The sequence below is a fragment of the Plutella xylostella genome, chromosome 5, assembly GCF_932276165.1.
Source record: "Plutella xylostella chromosome 5, ilPluXylo3.1, whole genome shotgun sequence".
Lineage (NCBI taxonomy): Eukaryota > Metazoa > Arthropoda > Insecta > Lepidoptera > Plutellidae > Plutella > Plutella xylostella.
In genome coordinates this window covers 6,925,161-6,952,312 of record NC_063985.1, presented here as the reverse complement: position 1 = coordinate 6,952,312, position 27,152 = coordinate 6,925,161, and the positions used below count along the sequence as shown (strand labels likewise).

The following is a 27,152-nucleotide window of genomic DNA, read 5'->3' as shown; positions in this document are numbered from 1 at the left end:
ACAAATGAAATAAAAACAATTGACATTTTAATTTTAAAAGTTGATTAATAAGTTTTTATATTGGTATAAAATAAGTCGTACGAACTAACGAACTAAAGTATGCCCTCTACGTACAAAGCGCAGAGCTTTCAGCAGCCTCTACACTAAGCTTAGTCCAATTAAAGTACTTGGTGTAGTATGTAGCCGTGAATGCCCCAATTCAATAGCCTGAGCGGCATGCCCGTAAACGTTTCCATGGCTTTAAAAATGTAACTGATTTGCCTAAGCGATAACTTTTTATGTAGTACAATCCTGAAACAAAAATTGAAACAAGGAGATTAGGTATTTAAATATGCAAATTACAACCTGGTTTTTAATTCGGGTAGTATGTGAATGCAGGTACGATGACCTGGTTGCTTAGCGGGCGGAGGGCGGGCGGGGGCGCGGCGGGCGGCAGTCTAGCTCCGCCGCCGGGCCGCGCCGCGCGCTCGGCTCGAGGCTCCAGGCTCGTGCCGCTATTATGTCGGCGCCCCGGGCCCTGTCCCCACGTGCCTGCGCTTCCCCCGGCCCCGCGCCGCGCGCCCCCAGCCCGCACCACAAGTAGCGCGCACGATCATCCTCACTCTCACCACTATCTAGGAATGTAAATATTTATGGATGTCAGTTTTGAGTTGTTTAGATTGGCTGTGAATTTTAAGGTACGTACTTACATTATTTACGACTAACTCTACGATTGTTTGCACGATAATGTGATAGAGCGTCCGTAACGTTTAATGAGATTTGTGAAGTATCTACATGAATTTTTAAAGTTTATCGTGCACGTATGCTTGTGCCTTTGTAACATAATTGCTGACAATTACTTCACTTAATGGCGCACGAAGTACCCTTTCTATATCTGGATCGATAGTATACCATTAAATGTCGGTAGTGTTGCCTCTAAAACTGATTTTCGCATTACATTACGTGATTAAAACATGACGAGGTTGGAGCGTGTCCGCGCCGTCGTCACCCCCATTTTCATTTAACTTCTAATAACAATAGAACGTACAAACAAATTTTGTACAAACAAGAACACAATTGAGAAGTCCATTGTATTCCTGCTCAGAAGTTTCGAAAACTTAGTGATTAATAAATCAGAGGCAGAGCACAAGCTAACCACACTGGTTTGACTTTTGACCTTCCACATTCGACCGCGCGATGCACGTAGGCACGGAGGCTGCATTTGTTTGTTCTCATTGTTTTGACTAAAATATAAATGTAAACAAGCGAGCAGCGATGTACTGTCAGACGACTCAGACGTGCCCTCTATGTGTCACATTACGGTACCTAACAAACTACTCACTACACTACATCACCACTACTTACTTAGGCATTACCAAGCTCCGGTTAGAGCGCCTTTGTTCCTACGACCCACGACACACCACCAAATACTTCCCAAATATTGAAAGCAAATTAAGCAATGTTAACCCTCATGTGCTACATATTAGAACCCCAATTTGGAAAGGTTAGGGTGCCTTTTAACTAATTAACACAAAAGCAATACTAAAATTAAGCATTTCAGTAACTCTAAAAACACTTATTCATTGGCATATAATGTTTAGGTGAAAATGAAACCGGTAAGGCGCGTCCGGATTGAAGATGGGTTGCCTAGGTAACAATTATCATTTATATTTAATTACTAATTCTTATGTAGCGAAATCCCGTAGATATTCAACTTTGATTTGATTCCTCTCATTTTTCAATTACTAGAATTGGCATTAACTAATTTTACTTTGCTATTTTACATTTTTAAATTAACATGTACTTATCCATTTAAAATGTCCTTATTACCATATCTAACAATACCTTTTTTAACTCTTTGAAAATTGTTATCTATCGCTACTTATAATAAATAAAGGCTGCAGATATAAAAAGTAAAATGTTTACATTAATATCGGCCAATATTAAACCGTCCATTAATTATTACGCACTATACATAGTCTTGTAGGTGGCACTACTTTTAAAATACTAAATACTTAAGAGTTTTAACATCTCTACAATACATTAAACCAATCTACCTAACTAACCTACACATTTATGCAACTGATAAATTCTTAGCACGTTTAATATTATTCCTTTTAAATTTAACACATTACATTGAGCGTTAAGAAGGTACTTGATCTTAAATGCTTTTACATAATTTATGTGAGTTTGTCTGTAACATGTAACGCTGTTCGCAACATACGTCACATCGTCTTCAATATTTAATTAGTGTAGATACTTAGATATAGAATATGCCTTTTAGATTAAATGCTTTGTTGTGTTTGTGCGTATTCATCGGTAGGTAAAGATAAATTTATATAAGATTTAAAAAATAAGAAGCTCTATGAAGCGAGACTGTAAATAAGTAGGTATATTTATTAACGGTCTTATTTAGTGAGAAAGTGAAAACGATATCCATTTATCTATACCAACCTCTGAGACAATGTGATGACAAACAAAGCGAATAGCTATTGTTCCCTGGACACCACATTCATAAAGTGAGACTGATGGTACCCATTTGTCGGTGCGAGCGTAGGTATGATGGATTATGAGAGCCGCTCGGGTCAGTTAAAGATTAAACGTGACCCAGAGCTGCAACATCCTGTATAATTTGCATCGCGATAAAATATTCACGTGTTCATCAGGCGGCCGGATGATTATTATGACCGTACTTAATGAATTATAAGACGTTTGAGAGTGTTTCTCTAGCGAGGCTGGTGTAGTTGGTGGCTAAAGGATCGCGTTCATGATGACGTGCCGTAGCGTGCCCAAATGTGTATTACCTCTACATATAGAATTACATACGAGTATTGCGCTGTGGCCCGTCATATCATGAGCGATCCTTCATTGTGTGGTGTGCGCGGTGCGTGGTGCGTGCGTGGAGTGACGGTGGCATTGTTGCAGTGAGCGCGGCGGTGGCGGCGGCGGCGGCGGCGGCCGGCTGGCGGCGCCGCGGATGTCGCTCCTGGGCAAGCCGCTGAGCTACCGCGCCACCCGACGCGACGCGCGCTACCGGCGGCTCCAGTCCAAGATCTACAACTTCCTCGAGCGACCACGAGGAGCCAAGGCCGTCCTCTATCATATGATTGTGTAAGTTCGTGCCGCGCTTTAAAAGTAAGGACTATATATGCTGGTGAGATGTGAGTATTATAAATATAATTTATAATATAGTCTTGTCTTCAACGCTCTTCATCACAGGGTGAAAATTTTAAAGTTTGTGTATGTTTGCTGATGGTAAATCGTCTTAATATATTTTGATGATATTTGATAAGTACCCTCACATAGGCTACTTATTATCCCGGCATTCCCACGGGTAAAGTTAGTAATAAAATAACTTCACAAGCGTCCTATAAATTAAGGTTATCCCTTTCCGGAAATAAAGGGATATACGGTCGTATCTCTATCTTTATGAAATGATCCTTCACACAATACAGTTTCAATTTCAATAAAACAATATAGCGACCGTAATTTGGGTTTTGAGGACAATAAACGTCGACTTGATTCACAATGGGCGTAATTCAGACAAAAACGAATAGTCTATGGCTGCGGCCGCCGCAGTAATTACGACACGCCACCACTACCGGTGAGCGGTTGTAGCTTGTGCCTCGATATAACACGATAAAGCTTCATACCAAATAATATTATCGCTAACTTTTCCCCGTCCTTTTTCGACTTGTTATATTTGTAACATTTCATTATTTCTTTTGGCCGCGTCTTATTTCCTTGTATCCTGTTAACAAAAGCCGTAATAACAAGTATTCCGTTAACAAAAGCTGATGAAACTACAATCTTTTTACCAAAATAAGTCCCCAGAATTGTCAACATTGCTTTTAGATAACAATTAACATTTTAATTGGATATTGAAACCCTCCGTAATAATGAACGTGAATATGCAAATTTCATCTAATTATTTTCTACGTTCCATGAAACGACGACGAGATTAATATAAATTCAATAGGTGATTGAAACCCCGCTCGGCACCCGCGCTATGCTACGAGCCTACGGGACCGCTACGCCCAAGCTACGAAATTCCGCTACGAAATGTCGTAGGCCTCCGCTACGATACCCATAAAAATTTGAATTCACATAGCTGTTGACTTTCTATAACTATTTCCTAAAAAATGCTCTTAATAATCACATAAATAATTCATTCTAAGTATTCAATGTACTTACTAAACTGAATGTTTCTAACATACGTTATTTTATATTACGACTTTTTCAATCCAATTAGGGTCAGAGCTTGTATTTTATGTTATTTCGTTTTCGAATGGCGAGGGTTATCCCTTTTTTAAGCACACTTAGCTTTTTCATTGCCTCGTCCTTTGCTAATTGGAGTATAAATATCAAGTCCCTTGAAATGAAATTACTTCCGCACCAAATCAAGTCGATCTTTGTGTCCTAGTCAATCAAAGTCAACACAATTTGCGCGAAAGCAATGAAGTATAAACTGTACCTTATTATTATTATACGCGCTACCGGGCCAGCCCTCCTCCCAATCCTATCAACACGGTGACCAACCTTACACTTCTTTATGTAACGTAAAGGGATCGCGAGCGCCCTCGCGCCAAAGGCGTTCGCGGGCTCTCGTTCTAGTTGACAGAAGAAAAAGAGGCGATCCTTTTACGTTACGGTCATAATATTAAGGTGGCTACTGACCAATTTTAAGAGGTGTGATGTAATTTGTTACACAGCTAGCATTCGTGCAGTCAGTACGTAGTGTTACGGGGAAACCAGCGAGATTTTATAACACAGCGTTGCGTAACATGCTCGCTGAGAATGTTACATTACAGTGCGTAACGTTGGTCAGTACCCACCTACTTACTTTTATGTGCGCCGAACATAATATATCGACGACCGAATGGCGTAGTGGTTAGTGACCCTGACTACTGAGCCGAAGGTCCCGGGTTCGATTCCCGGCTGGGGCAGATATTTGTTTAAACACAGATATTTGTTCTCAGGTCTTGGGTGTTGATATTTATATTTAGTATCTATCTATCTATGTATTTGTGTAGATATATCAGCTGTCCGACACCCATAACACAGGTTCTGCCTAGCTTGGGGTCGGATGGCCGTGTGTGAGATGTCCCCAAATATAAAATATAATATAATATATATGTGTATATATGTTTTATATATATGTGTGTGCAGGTTTCTGATGGTGTTCATGTGCCTGTCGCTGTCGGTGTTCTCCACCATCGAGGAGTACGAGGCGAAGGCCGGCATCGTGCTCTTCTACATGGAAACCGTCGTCGTCATATGGTTCGCGATCGAGTTCTTTTTAAGGTAAAATACTTATTTATATGTAGGTATATCTAAACTGTAATGTACTTAAATCATAAAAAGTAGGCTCTGTGTTATGGAATTCTCGTAAGACGATGAGATTACCATTTATAATATCATAATGTCTCAATTTATATCTATACTATATTACAATTATGTAGAAAGTAAAGATTTGATTGTTGGCTTGTTTTTCTTGAACGGGCTCCAAAACGGTCCGATGTCACCATTATAAAGCGATATTTTCACTAAATAGTATAAGCTACTTTTTGTAATGAAATTCCCACGGAGAACCTCTTAAACATAAATAAAAAACCTACCATTAATGTAAAATATACTAACACAAATCATTTCGAAGTAAAATACACGTGTATTTTCTGGTCATCGAAGCATAAATTACATTTCACCTTCCTTTTGATCGTTCTTTGTTATCGTTTATTTTGCGATTTTCTTATTTGAATCTATCAAGCCATGAAAAATGAAAATACGTTATTGCGAATACTCTTATATTTCTGCTTCACTTCACAGTTAATAACGCTTTGTCCCTTTCGTTCTTCCGGTCACTGCCGATAAAATTTACATTAACTTTCAATAACAACGCCCATTTCATTTTACTGGTTTTTGATCATTTTTAATATTATCATAGTTGAATTGGTGTTCTTATAGCCGAGTCCACGTTGTTCTATGGGTGTTTTTAATAAATAAAAACAACAATTATTACCATAGCGTTTCATAGGACAATTACATTTTCATTATGATTACATAGGTAGATGTATATTTTTTATTGAAATTTTGCAATAAAAGAGAAATTACACATATAATTATGCCCACACCAGTTCGTTCAGTAAGTTACGTCCCATAAATCGTGCAACACCTGTCGCAGATTTTCCAGCACAAAGTTAAACTTGGCATAGTAACTTACCGCTCCTGTGGCTACTACATACCCGCGCGCCGCCGCTGGGTGCGTTCCAGAATAATAGCCCTCGCTGGCACGCAGCCAAATATTACGCTGCTATCGAGAAAACAATTGGTCTCTGTAAAACGTGTTAAATGCTAAGCATCAATTACCGACGTTTACATCTGCGCACGTGACCGGCGACACTAAGGGAAATATGTTTTTTATTAAAATACAATAACGAGCTTGTTTTCTGTGATTTTATTGATTTAAATTATGTGTATATGTATATACTCGTAAACTCTGCAAGCCTTTTATTAGTAAGTACCAAAAGTGTAATCAGATATTAATGATGACAACAATAACATCTAAATCACACTTGTCTACATCTGTCACAATGTCAAATTGTCTACCAGTTTGTTAGACATTTGTATGATACTTTCTTTGATATAGCTGTCGGAGTGAGTTATACAATAGTGGACGCTATACCCACTGCGGCAAATCAGCAAAGCTGCAGAAGTAACGTAAATGCTTTCTATTCATAGATCGTCGTGTAACATTAATAACAGACTGACTTGGAAGTTGTGATGTTCTGTTATTATCTTCAACACTTTCTTACTGTATACTACTATCAATTTACCATTCAAGTTAAAAGTGCATACGTAAACGTATTTTCCGTTTTTTTTGTCTGGTAGATACAAAAGAGAATAATCAATCACGTTAAATTTACAACCGTTTTTAGGAAGTATTGAAAGAAACTAAGCGCGTAATGAAATCGACAACTCATTCAATCAGTAGGAAATAAATCACTTACGAACAATGTACAACAGGTTTTTCACTCACACCATTGAGTAGAAAACTACATTCTATTTATTTGTAGGTTTATGGCAGACACCAACTTTATAGGTCTGTGAGTCATCACATCAATTAAATTGATCTAATAACACGAGTGCAGTGACGTTTACAATCATCGCAGTAGAAAGTAAACCTGTACGTATTAGCTCTTTATTTATTTAATGTTCCTTTGATGTGCGAAGCGAAACCAGTTTTGTTTCTAATGGAAATCTAAGATTAAAGAGCGAACTGCTTATATTCTACCGGTGTATGGTAGGTGGCTTCTATTTCCGTCAATTTACCTTTAATCTTTATTTAAAGTTTATTAGCAGTCCATTACCTACTTTACCGTGGTGCTTAGCTAAGCGAAGTTAGAATTATTATTTAAACCTAATTTAATATATTATCATGAAGTCCAATTAATCCACATTGTAGCAGACGGAAACAATGCGGTAGATATACTGTAGCTGCGTTGCGTAATATATTTTACAATATACGTAAACCTAAAATTACATCTGTAGCAATCCCTTTTCGCAAGAAACTGAATGAGTTGGTATAATGTTAATTTCATATTAAGTCGTTAATGTTCCAAAACACAGAATAAGCTCATGTAATTTTGTGTTGCAAGTACTCGTAGGGTGTTAAAGACGTAAAAAGACAATGAACATGATGATTGTTTGAGGAGCGCTCGAGCGCGGCGCTCGGCGTGTAATTAGTTATTAGTTAAGCCGAGCCGGAGATGTTCATCCGGGCTAATTGTGTTCCTCGCGGCTGAGGCCGCCCGCAGTGTTGCTGCCTCGCTTGACGCTCCGTGTAGCTGTGCCGAGTGGCGCCGCGAACCGGCGAACGAACGCGAGCGGGCGGAACGAACGAGAACGAACTGACTCGAGCTAGATTCTTCCACAAACAAACCACTCGGGGCTTATCTAAAAAGTGCTTTCGCAGGGATTTCAAAGTACGCCACTAAGCTTTTAAACGAATTAAAACTGAACGTATCTTTTTATAACCTCTTTTTTTTTAATTTACTGCATCACTAATTTTACAGTTGTCGTTAGAGTAATGTGATTTATGTTACTAATCCCGTTTGTTTTTCCTTTCGTAGGTTGTGGTCGTCAGGATGTCGGTCACGGTATCAAGGCTCAATGGGGCGCCTCAAATTTTTGAGGCGGCCCTTCTGTATAATAGGTAAGTTTACTTCCCCTCCGCGCCTACTCATGTTGTTTCCCGCATTAGTTTGCATAATAAAAACGTGATGGGCGGGCGGCTTTCAACTAACTATGTCATGTTGCTTTGCAATTTGAATGTAATTTACGTATTTACCTCGTTCCAAAGTAGAATTATTTATCTGTTACATTTTTCATTCTAAGTAGGTAGCTTCCTATTCTGCAGTCTTTACTACAAATGTCATGGAAATGGACAGGGAAACATGAAACAAAAGCGAAACATAAAAAATATAGCGAAGGTAGTTTCATTCGCAACATTTCCAAGTAAAAGTCACGTTCGGTCTATAAAACGTGTCGGAGTGACCCTATTCCAGTGGCGACCAATCTGTTGTGACCTTCGCATTTTCGGTGTCGGTCCTAGAGTCCCTAGGCGCTAGTTCCACGTCACCGCGGCCCGCGGCCCCGGGGGCAGCCCCCCTGCCGGCCTATGAATAAACTAGCCTACACCACGCCACTAGCAAATACGCTATTCTCTTATTTACTCCACCTCCTAAAATAATTCAGTATGCTTAGAATGAAACTTTTACAAAATTACATCGAAATGGCCGGTAAAGAGAATGAGCATTTTGTCCACATACATAATATACTTACATTCATATAGTCAGTTGAAAAAAAGTGGAGCACAACGTAGAGGCTTATATATCTGGATATGATTTTTTATATATGGAGTTTGATGAGACTTCGACTATAGAGCCAGTTATAAAATTGAAGTCTTGAAAGGGGCCCGTGAATTATTTCCTAATTTTGTTGTCTGGCTTAAAGCTTATTGAAACATTTTAAATAGACGAGATGTAATATATTAGTAGAATATTACTATTAAGAGTAATTAAATGTTCACTTTTAAATGGCCTAAAATCTCAACTGTTTACATATACATCAGCTTGGGTACGAAATGGACATTGGTCCATAAGTAGAAGTAAGAATTATGTGGTGGCGTTCAGTATCACGGTGGTTATTCTGAAACTAATGTAACTTCTGTAATAACTGATGTAAAGTCTGAAACTTTAAACTATAAATTATACTTTCGTACATATGAGGATCGTAAAATATAATATTTAGGTATATCAAGGAATATGATTCATCATTCCTATAAACATAGGGATTTACTCAGGCATATAATTTTTTTTCAAAAAATGAACCATACACTAAGGTGGAATTTCACCAAAAACTAAACGTTTGCCAGTTGGTACAAAATGTATTTAAAATTTGACTTAAATACAATTTTAAATACGGTTAGCGTTTGGTAAAAGTGACCCTAAGCTTTTTAATATTCATATTACATGCACTATGTACGTGTACAAGGATAGAGATTTAAATTTTTATATTTTTAGTTCGTGTGATGTAACATTGGCTTTCCGTGTATTCTAATAGATAGTTGTAATGTGCAATTATTTTTTAAATATTAACCTCACGTGATATATGGATAAAAAATCGGTAGATATAGTTGTACTCGTATCTTAGAACAACTAGAACGGGCAGTGATTGAAAAATGGATCTATAAAATCCCTTCTCTTACCCGCGAAATGGTGTCATATTCAGGATTAGGATAAAGTTTGGGCAAATGTGGATCACAACAAACTGAAATTTTATTCATTTTGCATCAGGATTGAGCTCAACCAATTGAATACAGTAAAACTACTCCATGGTTAGTTCACTTTTGTGCGACTTTATAGATATATTTTTTCACGTTCACCAAACAGTAAAATTACAATAGTAAAGTAGTTTCGGATTAAATTTTACTTGTATCTGCCATGTCTAGTCATCCCAAGTACAACAATAATTAACGCTTATAACACTATCTAACACCGTGTCAGATGTGACGACGATCCAGGCGTCCGCGTCGTCGTCGATGTGGTGCAGGAAACTGCTATTTATTTACTTTGCATCTTTCTTTACAAATATGTAATAGCAATAAGAATGATGGGCGTTTTGTCCCTTATGTCCAATTTAGATGAGTCCTGCATCGTTTGATAGCTCTTTTCAAGTTAATAAGTTACTATCATAAAAAAATATTTATCATCCCTGGCCCTGTCTAGTCATTTCAAATGCAACAATTATGAACGCTGATCGTAACCTAATAACACTATCTAACCCCGTGTCAGATGTGACAACGATCCTGGCCGCGGTGGTGCTGCAGAAAACTGCTATTTATCACATTTTGCAATAAATTATAAAGATTAAAAAAAATCTTTTTTGTCTCTGGCCCAGTTTAGTCATCCTAATTCCCAAGTGCAACAATACCTAAAGCTAATAACCCTATGCAATCCCGTGTCAGATGTGACGACGATCCTGGCGTCGGTGGTGGTACTGGGCATGGGCTCGTCGGGGCAGGTGTTCGCGGCGTCGGCGCTGCGCGGGCTGCGCTTCTTCCAGATCCTGCGCATGGTGCGCATGGACCGCCGCGGCGGCACCTGGAAGCTGCTCGGCTCCGTCGTCTATGCTCATCGACAGGTTTGTGTTTTGTTTTTATTGGTTGAGTATTGAGTAATGAGTAGTCTAGAGTTTGTTTGTCATGAAAATCATGGAAGCGCTTTCCTCTTAGTATACACTGAGTTGGACATAGGTACTTTAAAACATTAAAATATCGGCATTAAATGTATTGCTGCCTTGCTTTGACAGTTTTAGACGTAGAAGCGTCCGTAGTCGAGCGGGCCTCAGTGATCGTAACTGATCGCTGAGGTTAAGCAACAACTGACACGGTCAGCCATTGGATGGGTGACCAATTTCAAGTGGTGCTTTTCTGGACGCTTCCGTGCTTCGGACGGCACGTTAAGCCGTGGGTCCCGGTTGCTGCTTCGGCAGCAGTCGTTAAGCCTAGTCAGAGGCCTTTGGGCGGTTTGAAAACATCTGACAGTCGGGTTGCCCACTTACCCGACAACTCTCTCATCACAAGCTTGCTTGTGTTGGGGTCCACCAACCCGCACTTGGCCAGCGTGGTGGAGTAGGCCTAAACCCTTCCTTCATTGGAAGGAGACCCGTGCCCCAGCAGTGGGGACGTAATGGGTCGTGATGAAGTTCACAAATTGATCATCATTTACATTACAGTATTTCAATAATAAAGAAGGCCTGGTAACGCAGTTCATTTCACTAATAGATCCTATAATTAAACATTAATGTCGTCATCCTCTGGCAGAATTAAAGTAACTGCCTCCATTAGTTACGTCTCAGCGATCAGACGCAGGCCAAATCCTGTCTAATGGCCACTGAGACCCGTCATCTGGAACTAAAAACTAAAGAGACTTTCAGGTTCCATTAAAAGAAAACAAGATATAAGTGCTCAATCTTTCGAATGAATTACTAACTTATTTTGTGTTTTAAGTGGCTTTCAGTGTTGAGGTTACACTAGAGTGAAAGTTTAGGTAATGAAAATGCACTTTTTACCATAATCATTATATTTTACTGGTGTCACTGTTAACGTGTCATATTATCTACAAATAACACTGATTATGCCTCGAACAGTCACGTAACATTACGTGAGTAGCTTGGTGGATTTCAAATCTAAGTAATTAGTAATTTTTGAAATAGCACAACCGTTATCGACACAACTGTAACTTTCGCACAAACTTGCTGAAAGTCTAAAACTTTATAAAATGTCAGGGATTATTTAATTTCACCGGCTTTTTACATTTCTAACGACAGCGTAACGTGCTCATTTATACATAAAAGCTTATCTAAGCAATTTATCTAGCCGTGAAAGAAACCGTAAATCTTATGAAGGAAGCGGACCGTTTTTACAGAAATTTCCATATTTATGGTGCGATAACTAGCCTTGGATACGTCGGTACTGAGTCGTGGCGACACTTGCCATATCTACTGCATATGCTTATACTCGCGCATTGCCATCTGCTTATCATAAACCTTATAAATACACAACATCTGTATCCGTTTGAATAACAAACGTATCTATTCCTTATGCTAGAAAACAAATGTGTTAGTGTAATTTTATATGTACTAAGTACATACTAGATAAAAAATGGTTATTCGTCAAATGGATGTAGTTGAATAAGAAAAGTTGTAAGTTGTGACTGTGACACGTGTGCCTAACAGTTACATACAGTCAGACATACAGTTGTTTCATGAGCTTCATGAATCATCATGACAGGACGGTGACATGGGTGTGGAATTCTTATAGATGAGCCCAGTAGTGACCGTAGTACACAAAGAATCGCTTTTATCCTACTTTCTGTGCGGGCGCTGACTGCACAATTTCTATCGACGGGAGGGGTTAGCGCTGTTCAGTTGCTTTTCTTTGAAAAGGTCGTGAATCCCATCTAACTTATAGTATATTGGGATAAGAATCTAATTGTTGTAATTTGTAACGAATTTGCATGTAATTGGGAGTCCTTTGTCCGTCTGTTTTAGTCCTTTTATTTGCAAGTAGTCATTAAATCTTACCAAAAAATCTTCTATAGCAGAATAAGTTTCCGAAGCGAAAGAAAAAGTGGCTTACCGTTAGCTCTGAAGTGTCCTTATCTCATTGGTAAACGTCAGAAAAGAAACGCCCCGCCACTTACGAACCGTACGTACTTCAACATTTGGCTCGCCGTGTAGTAATTAAACTCATTTATAGTTCATACCTGGAGATTTATTGACTATCTAATCTACCTATATCGTACATTAAAGTTTCCGTGATTTGAACTATCCCTTAACTAAGATTACTGGATTAGCAAGGATACGGCTATAGGTACTATCCTATACTGTGAGTAAATCCACCATCGTTAATGTTTTCATCTCGTTTATTGCCCTACTACAGAACTCAAGAAGAATTATTAAAGTTTAATATTATTATACCTATAGGTATTCAACTATCTATCTATCGTTAGTTATAGAAATTGTTTTTTTATGACATTTACTGTCGTACAATCATAATACGTATTTCGCAAGAATCGCAAGTCACCGTACATTACACGTATAGATGTGGAAAAAATATACCTGAATATAGCTGAACCGTTGTAACTTGTGTATAATATCACATATATTATTTAGTAGACAAGGATACAAATAACCATGTACAATATGTACATAGAGCAATTATAGCGTGCAAGATTTTTATTAGATAACGTGCCGTGCAACTAGGAATATTACAGTAGTCGCCGTCGCGTTGTTTGCTGACATGTAAACTCACTGGCGCTGAGCGTCGTCGCGGCGGCGGCGGTGGCGGATGTGGAACTGACTGAATGACTGTGTGGGTTTACAAGTCCTATAATAACAGCAGTTTGCGTCAAACTCCCACTGTGGCTATAGCCGGGCAAGGGCTGCATAATCATGCAGAGTAAGCAAAGTATGGGGGCCGCAATTTCCTCCGCTTCCTTGTACGAACACAAAATAAGGCGGGATTCGGTATCAGTTGGGTTAAACTTGCATGAACACAATGCAGAGCAAATAAAGCGGAACCCGAGCCGACGTGTGGCGGCGGCTTCTTGCGGCTGTGCAATATTGACTGCGGTATACAAATAGGTACGGAAACAATAACCGGCCTCACTATGAAAGGTGTAGGCGTATACTTTGCATCGGAAAAAAGTTCTAGTATCTAAAGAATAAAAGAAGAAGTTTGTATGTTCATAAATTTATTATTTATTTTCCAATAATGTTCATAATATACCATATTCTTTCAATTTCATATTTCCAAGCCACTGCCGCAGTTCTTAACTAAAACTAATACTCTACCCGGTCAAGTTTGTTAAAGGAAATAAGACTCTCCCTGATTTTTGTTAGAGTCAATAATTGTCGAGCTCTCAATCTTCAGCTGTCACAGCCGTGTCCGCCGGGAAATAAATAGGTATTAGATGGCTTTATGCTGGATAGATAACGTCTTTAGAGCGACCGAACCTTTTCTTATACGGCTGCTTTGAGAACTGTAGTACATTATTTGCTACAGCTGTTGTAATTTATGACAAATTGGATATAGAGGGAAGAAACTCGGCTCGTCTAATATTATTAATAACCTCAAGTTGTATAAGGTTACGCTTGGAAACTTATTGTTTGCTTTCCGCTTCAGCGTTGTACGTATCAGTATGAGTATTAATTACATGAGTTTGTGTGTGATAAACTGATCGTGTGTTCAGTTGTGTAGTTTGTAACATTATACTGGGTAGACAAGATAGGGGGTGCAAAAGTAGATACCATAATCAGAGTAGGTATTGTGCGTGTAGCTAATTGAAAACTGTTTTAAGGAACTATAGGTATTTTTTAAAAGAATGTACGATTCGATAATATAAGTTTGTGTAAATTGTTGGCGGAAAATAAAACAAATCATTTTCATTTTTGCTCGATCAGCTCCTGCTTTTATAAGCATTTATATACTTACGTATTCTTGCTGTGCCAACAATTTATACTAGGTATTATGTATTTCCAACTTTGAATAAGATTAAATGTTTATAAATTGTCTTAGGTATACTTACGAACATTCGATAACAGAATGAACTATTACTTAAAATTATGATATTCCCATTAAAATCTCTAAGTTAAAGGAGCTTATATGTATATTTTCATTAAATTGTAACCCAGATATGACCGAACCCTGGCTTAGTTTTATTTCATATCTCGTCTCTGTATTTCTCATTCAGCTTGTTAAATGTAGCTGGAAGGGACTTTCATAAAATTTGTTAGACACCCATTGTTGGCGTTTGCTTCCTTTGTGAAAAAGTATGATGTATCTAAGTGCCTATATACCTACGTACACAAAATGCAATCTCAAGCATTTCCGAGCTTTAGTAAACTTAGCGCCATTTTATTTTTAAACTGTGTTTTCTTTTGTTGTAATAAATGTTTTTGTTTCAGGAATTAATAACAACGTTGTACATAGGATTTCTCGGCCTCATATTCGCATCGTTCTTGGTGTACTTAGCTGAAAAAGATGTTCCTGAAACTAAGTTTAAAAACTTTGCTGAAGCGTTATGGTGGGGAGTAGTAAGTGTCGTTTTTTTTTTATTATACTTCATTTACTTAGCAAACCAAAGTAAAGACAACTTCTCTTATTATAAAACGATGACTAAAGATATTAGTTCTAGTTTACATCCGACTTTAGACTGCTTATTTGTAGGACATCTGTGGACTATAACCAGTACTATCTTTATTTTACGTTTTATAATAAGTGAGACTAAGTTCCCAAATGGTCTAAATCACGTCAATAATTATTCGATACAGTGTGAGGCACTTGGTTGACTGTTATTACGTTAAAGTGCGATAGTGGGGCGCCCGCCGCGAGCCGCGGGACGCCGGACATGATGCCATGACGTCAGAATCAGATCTATACTTTCTCAGAACCTTGTCGTCTTCGAGAATTGTTGGTCAAGTTCAAAAAAATTACAATACAAGATTCTCAAAATTAACCTTGCTTCACCTTTTAAACGGAAAAAAGTATCTCATTCTGCTTCTTTTCCACAGGCATAACTTTTTTTTTTTACTAATTGCTGACCGATAATTAGGGCTAATATACAGTATGTATTATATAAATCGATATTTGGGCCGATTCGAGTGCCACAAGATCGTGAGTTCTCCTAGCCATATTTCATCACAATGTGTTCATCCGTTCCCTTGGTCCCTAGATCACGCTGTGCACGGTGGGGTACGGCGACATGGTGCCGCAGACCTGGCAGGGCAAGTTCATCGCCTCCTTCTGCGCGCTGCTCGGCATCTCCTTCTTCGCTCTGCCCGCCGTAAGTTATTGTGACAGCTCTGACCCAGCCAGTTTAGAATAGTTTTCAGGATGAAAGAATAAGTACCTACTTAATTCATTATCTTTGTATTTGCCATTAACAAAAACGGCGATACGGTTCGCAACCTATTACGTGAGTACAAAATTAAATGTACAGCGGAAAGCGGGTGACTTGCATGCGAGTCACCTCTGACTACCCCTTCAGGGATTACAATCGTGAGCATAATATGTATTTATAGGTACTTACATATATTATTTGCGATTGTGCCTTTTTTGTTCCCTGTCAGGTATTGGGTACCTACGAGTATTGGGTATTGCCCAATTTTATGATAGCTATGCGATGGTGCCAAGAGCTTTCAAAATGAATCTAACTTTGTGTTGTTAACTGTACGGTGCAGCGAGCAACGGATTCGATACTATTGTCGAGTCTACACGAAGGGTCACTTTTACCAAACGCTAAACGTATTTAAATTAAATTTTAAATACATTTTGTACTGACAGACGTATGACATGCTACTAAATACGTTTTGGCGTTTGGTGAAATTCCACCTAACATATGGAAAAAACAAATGTCACTTTTGGAACTAACTTTGCCTTACATTTTGACAGTGACAGTTGACAATACGCAACGTAAATGGAGGTTTCGAATCCTGTGCTCGCGACTCTGTACTGTTTCTATTGACCTTTTCTATTTTCCATTTTCCGACTTTTCTACACAAATGATATTCTTGTTTGGAAATCGCAACAGCATCAATTAGTTTTAAAATACACCTTTTACTAACGAGACTTATGTCACAGCACATTATAAGCGTAACCTAAACGAATCGCCTTTCTTTTCTTCTGTCGCGAGTTCGCGAACGCCTGCTTTACAGAAGAAAAAAAAGGCGATCCGTTTTCGTTACGCTTATACATACTAGGCCTAAACTCTTCCTTGATTGGAAGGAGACCCGTGCCCCAGCAGTGGTGACGTGATTGGTATATTATACTATATAGTATATTATGCTTGCTGTGACCATTATTCTTGGTGCGTAGGGAATCCTGGGGTCCGGGTTCGCGCTGAAGGTGCAGCAGCAGCAGCGGCAGAAGCACATGATCCGGCGGCGCCAGCCCGCGGCCACGCTCATCCAGGCGCTGTGGCGCTGCTACGCGTCCGACGAGCACTCCATGAGCATCGCCACCTGGAAGATACACCAGATCCCGCTGCCCAGCCCGCAGACCAGGTATTATATTCTCTGTATAGAAGAGAAGTACCGGCACCTGGCTCTCTCGAATGAAATATTTGTGCACTCGATTTGAACCTTTGTGCAAAATAACCAGGTATAAGGATTTGTTCTCATAGTCAAGCGCGTATTGCCAATTTTGGTTAAATTGAGCCCTAAATAAAAATGAGAAGTTCATCTACAGTGCGGCAGAGTCGTGTCGCGTGAGATGTCGCCCGCTAGTGTAGAACAAAATATGCTATGTTGGTCTCGCTTCTCCAAGGTGTCGTTGATAATGAAAGAAATTGCGTACTGTCGGAGAATTGTGAGTGAGCACAAATCCTTATCAAAACCAAACCTTTCTAAGAACCGCGAAGTGATAGTTTCTAAATTTATGTATACTTTTGTATGTAAAATATTTATAGCTCCAGAGGTTTGTCTGTACCACATCTTCTCGTATCTTTTCACTAAAATCCCAAAGCGTATAATTTATGCGTAGGTGAAATTCTCCAATTTTCTCTCCTTGCCTTACGGTTCAACATTATAAGCTAATTAAAGCCATAATTATGTTGGGTATTCATTACAAACATAATTGGACAATATAATGCCACAATCAAATCTGTTCGTTCCTACATCCTTGTCCCGGACGCCGCTAAGTTAGTTATTCAGCGGGCGTACTGCACTACAATCTCTTGATTAGACAGATCCATTTACTATTATTTATGTTCAAGTTCCGCCACACAACTCTTATGAGATAAGGGTCAACATGGGTATGAATCGGGCGCGATATATTAAAAGTGGGAGTTCGTTTGTCTTGTTCTCCCTTTGTACCCATGTAGCAAGCTCTATAGATAGTAACTCGTGTTCTTTTTCAGGACTTCGTTAGCTAACATGCACAGTAAAAAGGATTACGTGTAGTTCCGCCATTTGCTTCTTTATTCCGTTTCATACTCGTTTCGTTCAACCCCTATTTTAACCAGTTATATGTCTACCCGGCTTGACCCCCAGGATGGTATTGCAAACTCATTTTCAGAGATATTATAAATTTGACACTAATCACGTCCTAAATGTTGCTTCGTTCGTTATCAAAATGAGTTCACGATACTGCATCTTGTTCATGTCGGCCAGGTGCCAAGTTCTCGGGTTAGGTAGACTTAGGTATTCTGTTAACCACTATAATAATAATAATTTATTTATTGGCCATAAAAAATACATGTATTTTCAAACAAATCATATTTTTTACCGTTGCATTTCTGCAAGTCATTGTTCCTCATTCTCGTACACACGTTCACAGTTGACGACGTGGTTAGTGCTATAGGCCAATCTGGAGAGTGTAGATGTTTGACATGAAGGGTTGAAGAAAACCTGAAAAAAACACCATATGTAATAACCTGTAGCAATGGCTTGGTAATGTCTTATGCGTGTTCCGCAGCCGCGTGATGAGCGCGTCGTTCAAGAACAACGCGTCGTTCGTGTCGCGGCTGCCCACCATCCGCCGGCACAAGAGCTCCTCGCTGCACTCGCCCGCGCCGCACGCCAAGCCGCCGGCGCGCTACGACGTCAACGCCAGCTCCGAAAACCTCGGTAAGACACGAAAATGCCGCCTTTTCTAACCTAACACCCATCTAAAATAACCACATAAGCTGCTACACACTAAACATTTATAGTACATTGAAAATTAATGAGTCGATTCCAACGCTCCACGTTTATACCAAGTGATGGCCGCAGATGGCAAACGTTCCAATTAATATTTGAAATTCTCTTGCAGTTTTGATTTGACCTTATGAGCGGTTGATTGAATGTCTATTTATATAAATGTTAGCTATTTTTACTGGCATTGAGCGAAATGAGTTTGAATAAATCCGACGAGCATTGCTTTATTTCACGGTCTGACATGTCCTCATTAATTTTCAGCGTACTTTTGAAAAACTCTGATTAGTGTTACTAAATAATACTATCAACATACCTACCAACTTCTACGCACTCTATCCTTTAAAATAAGCAGCCCATTACAGCTGCTACCTAGAACGCTACAACGATTGCTCTACTTCACTAGATACATAGAGTGTACTTATCTATTACCTAATTGTTTTGTAAGTTACTTATATTATTCATAATTATTATCTAAAATCTCCAAACCTGAGTTGTTATTTTATTAGTTTTCTTATTTTCAAGACTTTCAGAAACATAATCATGTATTAGCGTCAATCATTGGCAACAATAAATTTAAATTCTTGATTTGCTTGAAGGTAATAGTAGGTACAACAAAAGCTGTTCTTGGGTTAGAATTGTCTGGTACCTAAGCAGTACTTACTGAATTCCTCGTCGTTTTTCTTGACATTAATATGTTTTTTCCTACCGAAACATACTTCTACATCAAGCCAACAACATATACCTAAACCACGCATGAATTCTCTTTAATCTCGGAACAAAAGTTGAGAAGTGTTTGGAGGCGCGGCCTGCACTGTCAGTGATGTGTGTGTTGCGTTGTTTCGTAGAGAGCCGCACTTCGGGCGCGGGCCGTGCGTGTTGCCTACTACATTGTTGGAAAAGCTGCTTCAAAGGTTCTCTTCCACATCTTTTAGAAGGCACTTTGGCATGACAGTTACGATCGATAAACTTCTGCTGCGTTTCTTTATTAAATCTTTTTAGTACATAAACTACCAAAAAATGTGAATACACACGTAAGCGAGAATGTTGATCTGCGTGCCCGGCGGGCTGCGTCTAGTCCGATACACGATTGCTGACATCCTATACCTTCTACTTCTCTATACTTACCTACTTCACTTTTTGAAATAAACTTGCACATGCGTAGATAGTGTAGGTGCCGCTTCGAAATGATCTCTACCGTAATGCAGTCCGAGGCTTCACATTGTATTCAGATATGAAATGCTTCCCAAGAGTTGTTCGCTTGCGCGTATTATATTGCTAAGGTAGACACAAACAGACTTCTACTAAATACGAGATTGTATCTATACTCATCTAGAGCATCATAGGTTTACTCAGAGAAGTTTTAAACTATAACTAACTTTATCTGACATAGCAACTATCAAACAATACGGAATGGCTTCATTCAAAAGCTTATGTTTAAGTTCCATTGAATATCTAAAATATTCCAATTATCTACTGTTCACTGCTTTGCATTATTTTATTATGCATGCGAGATAGAAAATAGGATTATAATTAATACGTTTTCGATTTTTGTAAAATATAATTTTCCTTATTTTGTTAATTTACAGTATATACCTACTTGCTGCTATTAAAATCTACTTAGACTGACAATATTGTATATTTGAAGGTCAATTGTCCGCCTGTTTGTCACGCCAGCCGCGGGAACAATGCGCCCCCAGGTAGTGAATAGTGATACAAGTGAATAGGGCTGAAACAATCGAGCTTCACTAATGTGCTTTTGTCTCGAGGACGTGCAATTAGCGACTGGTCGATCTACAACTACAGATCTACATTTATGATTAAATAGCGATAGACAACCACTGCTCCACTAGAGACAGTTCATAATATAAGATTTTTTTACATATTACTTTTGACATCTAATTTATACTGTTTCTTTTGATTGTATTTTGTTTATTAATGGTGTTCATAAATATTCAGAAAAACATAGGAAGCACGTAGGTAAGTTTATAAATACCTATAGAAACAATCATCGTAAAATATTTTACTAAATGAGGTAGGCCCCTAGAGGTATATTTCTTTAATGAGCAAACGAACATATTAAAAGCACATAAAAAGAACAAAACGGCAGCGAGTAAGTAATTGTCGTAAATATGAAGTGGTCGGAAGGAATTAGGCGGCGGCGGTCGTTCCGCACGTGAACAGTTTCGTAATTTGCACGCAGAAACTACGCCTCACTCTCCCTCACACGCGAAACGTTTCAACTTTCGGGTGCAGACCTTGTGGGCTTGAGGCACACCGGTAACTTATTAATTGTTACGGTTTAATTTAATTACGTTATCAGAAATTAAATTACTTAGTAACTTCTCCTTATTTTACCGCAGCAACCGGTTTGGATTCACTGAAGCGAATTTATTTAGTAAAATACGTAGAAGTACTTGATTGTTTCAGTTTTCGCCGTGGGTGCGTCATAATAAAATCAATACCAATCATTCGTGTCCGGCCAATTTTAGGTAAAAATTCGGCTTTATCTGAAAGGTGTTATTCTGTATTCCATGGGAGCAGCGATGGAATAATTTACGCGATTAGAAAACCGAAAATGGAATTTAGTTGAATGATTTATGAACCGGCCGCCGGAGATCTGCGCCGAGCGGAACTCTTTTGTTGTACCGCGCCACTTTTATCTTCACTCAAATCTGCAGCACTATCTCTAATATTATTGATAATTTTATCGTTTTAAATAAGATCATCAACATTGATTCATTCGTTAATAAAACAGATGTGACAATTAGCAACATATTTTAATTAAATTGTAAGCTGTCATAATTATGTAGTCAGTGTTAAGCACGTCAGCGTCGTTTTTATTCCGCAACGTGTAGAGTAATTTGGTGCCCCATTATTCTGTATAATGAAACACCTACGAAGTGATGTAAAAATTGACCTCCGTCACAGGATGAAAGTCATATTTTGCAACACATTTAACCAACGAGGCTTTTATGGCCACGCGACGGCGGAACATTGTTGACAATCTTTACATAGAACCGTATTCTTCTTTTGATGTCTACCCATTACTGAAGATGAGTCAGCTAAACGAAATTTTATCTTGTTTCTCGATAAGTTATGTAAAGTATAACGTAAGTATATACGAGGAAATCTTTTAATATTTAACTTTCTTTATGGGTGTTTTTTTTTCATTTCATCCGTTATTAAGTATAAATATTTTATTGCGACGCAACGTTAAGTTAATGGCACTGCGGTGTTACCCTATTATCACAGAGATTATAATATTGTAAGATATTACCTAAGTAGGTAGAGAATAATTTCTTATTATAATGATTATAATGTTACCGAGTAAAAAATGCAACCAAGCAGGTTGTTAGAAATATACTTATAGCCTCCGTCATAAACTATGGCTCCGTCCTGTATTGTAGGTAGTGAAATAAACTTTTGTTGACCCATCATTGTGAAATCATTATATCAACCACTTTCACTATAAAACCATACGATGACGTCAGCTAGCATGCGACGGGTCAGATAAGTTGGCCGCAGTCAACTCTCGACATGTCTCTTTTGTTCAAGTAAAACTGAAGCAGGGTGGAGTGGGTAGCTTAGTATGTGCCGAGTTATGTAGCTCAGACCAGCCACTGCTATGGTTCTATTAATAAAGCCTAAAAGTTGAAGATTTTCGCACGTTCCTTAAGACGAAAAATTATGTAATAATGGTGTTTAGTGAATTATATGCAGAAGACGCTATTCTGCAACTCTTGTTGGAAAAGCGTATAGATGACCGCTGTAACTGAATGAAATGGAAACTTATAGCCCAGTATTATTCACAAGATATAAATTTCAGCACACCAGGTGATGAGCCTTACCTAAACTTTGACCTAAAACCTAGAAACACAAATTTATAGTCCAGGTGGGATTTGAACCCAGCTCCGATAGGAATATACACCGAAGCGGCGATCAGTAGATCACGGAGCCTGGGGCAGAGTTATCGAATATTGCTCGTAAGAATGACGCCGCCGTCATGGATTAGAAGAAGTAAATGCGGCTAAATGGTGAAAAAAATGCATTATATCTACTTATACTTCTATTTACCTTGTTTTTTATTCAAAAGTATCATGACAAAAGCCATCGTTCGTTAAGTGAATAAAGGCCTATTCTACCTTCAGAACAATCGATAAAAAATAAAAGTCAAAGATTCAAGAGAATCGATTTCAGGATTTCCTCACTAATCATCCCTAGTGACACGAGGAGTATCGTGTATCATATATAAAGTATGATTACACACACAAAGCCTATGTTAACGACTTTAATAATCAAACTAGAGCGAAGGCTAAGTTCTTGAAACCTTAGCAAGAAAGAGATAACAAATGGATCGATAGTTTGCTCAGACATTAAATGGAAACCGCTGCATTGACCTCATTATTAAGGTATTTCATCGATGCAGCTCTATTCCACAGGGAATTAATAAAATGCCTTCATTCATGTGTCAATTTCATCTTTATAGTGAATTAAAATAATACAATTTTCCGATGATGATCTTTGCACTTATTAGGAAGCAAGTTTAATTTCATTTTTATATTGCCCGAGATTGAGTAATTCCTGCCACAAGCCAAAAAATATATAAATCTATAAATTTAGTATAACTTTACATAATCGTTATGGTGATTTAGCAAACTTTGCCATTACGGAAGTTGGTAATCCGTAGATTTTCAGGAAAATATAAGGGAGACCTTTCGGCTAAACGTTTAATAAAATAAAACGTAATAAGATTCAATTCTTTGTTACTTACTTAGTTACTTAGATATTCTGTTGAAGTCCGTAATCAGAGGCCGGCGGGCGGGGGGGCGGCGCGCGCGGGGGGAGACCCACTTAGCATAAGCTCGGCTTGAGGAAATGCCTTTCATTTAAAAGGATTTTCAATCTATTTATGTAATTGAAAATATTGCATTATTATTTAATTAATAATTAAGTTTCGTTACAAAGGTTTTTATTCTGTGGTTTTTGTTAATTAACACAGTCAATTAGTCAGTTTCCTCGTAAATGTACGTTAATACGTACGAACGTATCTCATTCCATTGTTCCTTGAATACTCAAATTTTATAGTTAACTAGAGCATACATACTCGTACCATTAATAGTTACGACTATTATTCGAAAAATAATTATAATGCTTCATCGTCGTAACTCAGTTGTAAGGTTGTTAGGGTTGATCGCTAATAGGTTAGTTAGGATTAGTTTATTAAAGTAATAATTATTATTTTTATTACCTATCGGTGTGGCCTCACCTATGCACCTATAGATATAATAATAAAAATCAAAAGTACGCGGAACGATTAAATTTCAATTCGCTATAAATTCCTTGAAAAAACCATTATTGTGAACATAATATTCATAATTACTTATTTATCCTTAGTGCTTTTCTACGTAGGCTATATCGACAATAACGGCTCCACCCGCCGCTCGCTGTTAATGATTAAATCACGAGTTTTAGAGAGTAATAAATGCAGACCTTAAGTAAACCGGGTTAACTACTTACTGAAGTTGCTCATTACGGGCTCGAGGATTCATTTATCAACTATTCATGTTCTCCCTCATGCATGGACGCTAGTCGGTGCTGTCCACAATTACGCCACATGCATGTCAAATAAAGAACTTAACGATGTATGCACACGACAGACAGGCGGACGAGAGTTTTCGTTAAACGGTTAACAAACAACTGAAATTGAGAATTAAAAAACAATCACGATAAAAAAGTACCACTTAAAAAGGCTAGGTGCATAGTAATGTATAGAAGTGGCGTGAGTAGGTTTGTGGTGGTCCTGCCCCGGCCAGGGCGGGGGCGGGCGAGTGGAGCGGCTGCTAACGCTGTGCTGTGGGTTGTCGCAGGCGCGCCCCGGCCGCCGCGCGTCGCCGCCACGCGCAGCGAGGACTCGGTGGCCGACACCGCGCTAGAGAAGAAAAACTCCGACGGTAAGCCGGACCTGGCATCTTCCTCCATGTCTTTCCGTCCTAGACAAACTCTTCAACGTGTTCTGTTTAACTGCCCAAACTGTCGCTTCCTAGTGTAGCCATTAACTCTCTGCGTGTCATCTCTCTTACTTACATGATTACTTCTTATTATATTTAACTGACCTAAAACTCTCACTTTGCTGCAATGATCTACTTCAGTTAAATAAATAATCGCTCTTCAATTATCTAAACACTTGATGTTCTAAAAATTGTTGTTTCACAACCATTATAGTTGTAGATATTTTCGTGCCCGTCCTAGTGGCGCACTTGATGTGTTTTAGACGAATTAGTCTCTGAAACTGTAGCATCCTTTAGATACATATAATTGCACTTCTCTACACTAAAATTGGCTTGTTAGATATAATTATGATATGACGAACGTGTTCGGAATTGGTGTATGAAGTGATACTGCATGACAGCACATTCATGGATAGGTAGGTTTGTCTACTAACAATTTGAATTATATATTTTTCCCTCATGAGTGTAGTACGTACAGTACAAGCAAAATTGGTACGTTTGCGATGAAAAAATGGCAAAAGCTCTGAGAGTTTCCTCGGCCAATTACGAGCAAGAGCGGCCGAGTGCGGCACGCGCAGCCCCGTGCTCGCGCCGTGTGCGGAGTGGCTGCACACCACTTTTCATTAAAATACCAGTTTTGTGAAACGAGGCAATCTTAGGAATTCGATCTATTATTTATAAACACTTTATTATATTTTTTCTAGAAGAAGGAAATTTCAAAAATAGTGATAGGTATCAGCTTTAGTAGGTAATATAATAAGCTAATAAGCGAAGGTCCGCGGTGAAAGTAATCGATAATTCTATAACATAATGGACTGTCACGCAATCTGTTTTGTTCGTATGAATAGCTTTACGATTACTGAAGGTAATTTGCGTTGGCCGTCTTTACTACATTTCAAATGAGGCATTATGCACGTGTAAGTAGGTATTTTAAATGACCTACTTATTTATTTCTAACTGACTATTTTTTATGACAGCCTACTAAACCATGTTTTTGTACAATAGGAGGTTTACGGAAGGTGTATAGTAGGGTCCAGCCAACTTTAGCATATCAAGGTTTTAAGAATCAGTTGAAGAGTTCTTTAGCGCTATTGATCGTTTATGAATAAAGTTTTTTTGACAATTGCTTATAGCAGGCCTATAGGTCTCCCGTAACTTTTTATGAATAAGACCGTTAATTTTTAAATAACAGCTTTATTAAAATGTCACCGTTTACCCACAGTCAAACCAAAAATATTGGTTTTGTGGGAATTCTTCTGTACCCTATGTATTACTGCAATGATTATAAATAAAAATAAATAAATACTATAGCTAACAGCATTTATCGTAATTTATTTTTGATTTAATGCTTATTACTTAGCTAAGAATACTTTATTTATGTGTCCTTGTGACATAATAAATATCATGAGGAAGCAATAAGAGATGGTGTTTCATGGCGCCAATAATTCTTGAAACCGGAGATCGGAGATCTACACTATTTATGTGCGAAGTGTACCTATAAGTACTCGTGTTTATTGATTTAGTGATAGATTTGATAGTGCTAGTTTGGAATACATTTCGAGCAGGAAATAGATTTCCCGCGAGATTCAGCGGGAACCTGGCGAGGGCCGGCGCTGTTGTTGCCTGCATTTGCTTACATTTCTCTCACGATACGCGCAAGATATTTTCTTCCCTACTTTTGTTTATCGGGCTATAAAATATATAGTCCATGTCCAAGTACCTTTGCTGTCTTTGACTTGCTAGTAAGACTATATATCAATGCGGAAACCGGAACAAGAAACACAACGGAAAAGTCTTGGTTCCGTTTTCCTCTATGCTTATGTATCTTAAAAGTTGAGGGTTTTTTATATAGAATTTCAGAAAGCTACCAAGAAATTGTAATTGAATGAAGAAACTATCTATTTATTATGAAAATCGTGTTGAATTTTGTATAACTTAAAAATTAAATTAAAACGAGAAACGGGTTGCAGAAGAGATATTGATTGAAAACTAAGCTTGAGTTGCAATCAGAGTCCCGCAGCGAATCAGCACCAGCACAATCAATAGTAACTCGATCACTTGAGCTTTGTTAAACTTTCATTGAGCCTGAATCTCCACTGAAGTAAGCAAAGCACTCAATAAAGTTTGCCTCATAAAAAATCGCATTATTTGGCTATGTAATTTACTGTCATTTTGTGTTTTCTCTTTCAAAATAAATATCATAACAGTGTTTGTTTTTGTGAGGATGGCAGTTTTGGTGTGGAATAGTAAATGTTGGTTGTTGTTTGTAGACGAGGAGGACGAGCCGCGGTGCGTCACGCTCACGCCGCGCCACAAGGCCGCCATCCGCTTCATACGGAAGGTAAACTAACACATTATTTACTTCTTCTATGTATAACTATAAGTACACATACCCATACATCATTG

General features: G+C 38.4%; 1 protein-coding gene across 8 annotated transcripts in view; it reads left to right on the top strand.

Annotated features, from left to right (window-relative positions):
• The first annotated feature begins 421 nt into the window (after positions 1-421).
• Positions 422-27,152, top strand: part of LOC105394789 (potassium voltage-gated channel subfamily KQT member 4) — a 38,381-nt gene continuing 11,650 nt past the window's right edge. The window contains exons 1-12 of one of the 8 annotated variants that reach the window (XM_038112764.2): positions 422-677; positions 1,581-1,630; positions 2,905-3,090; positions 5,149-5,283; positions 8,109-8,191; positions 10,505-10,680; positions 15,010-15,138; positions 15,777-15,887; positions 16,919-17,106; positions 18,518-18,669; positions 24,606-24,689; positions 27,017-27,087. In XM_038112764.2, the coding sequence (XP_037968692.2) occupies positions 633-677; positions 1,581-1,630; positions 2,905-3,090; positions 5,149-5,283; positions 8,109-8,191; positions 10,505-10,680; positions 15,010-15,138; positions 15,777-15,887; positions 16,919-17,106; positions 18,518-18,669; positions 24,606-24,689; positions 27,017-27,087 (1,410 nt within the window). In that variant the 5' untranslated portion in view covers positions 422-632. Of the gene's footprint in view, positions 678-1,580; positions 1,631-2,904; positions 3,091-5,148; positions 5,284-8,108; positions 8,192-10,504; positions 10,681-15,009; positions 15,139-15,776; positions 15,888-16,918; positions 17,107-18,517; positions 18,670-19,583; positions 19,650-24,605; positions 24,690-27,016; positions 27,088-27,152 lie in introns of all 8 variants that reach the window. The other 7 variants (XM_038112766.2, XM_048633284.1, XM_048633282.1 and 4 more) reach the window with 7 other exon arrangements.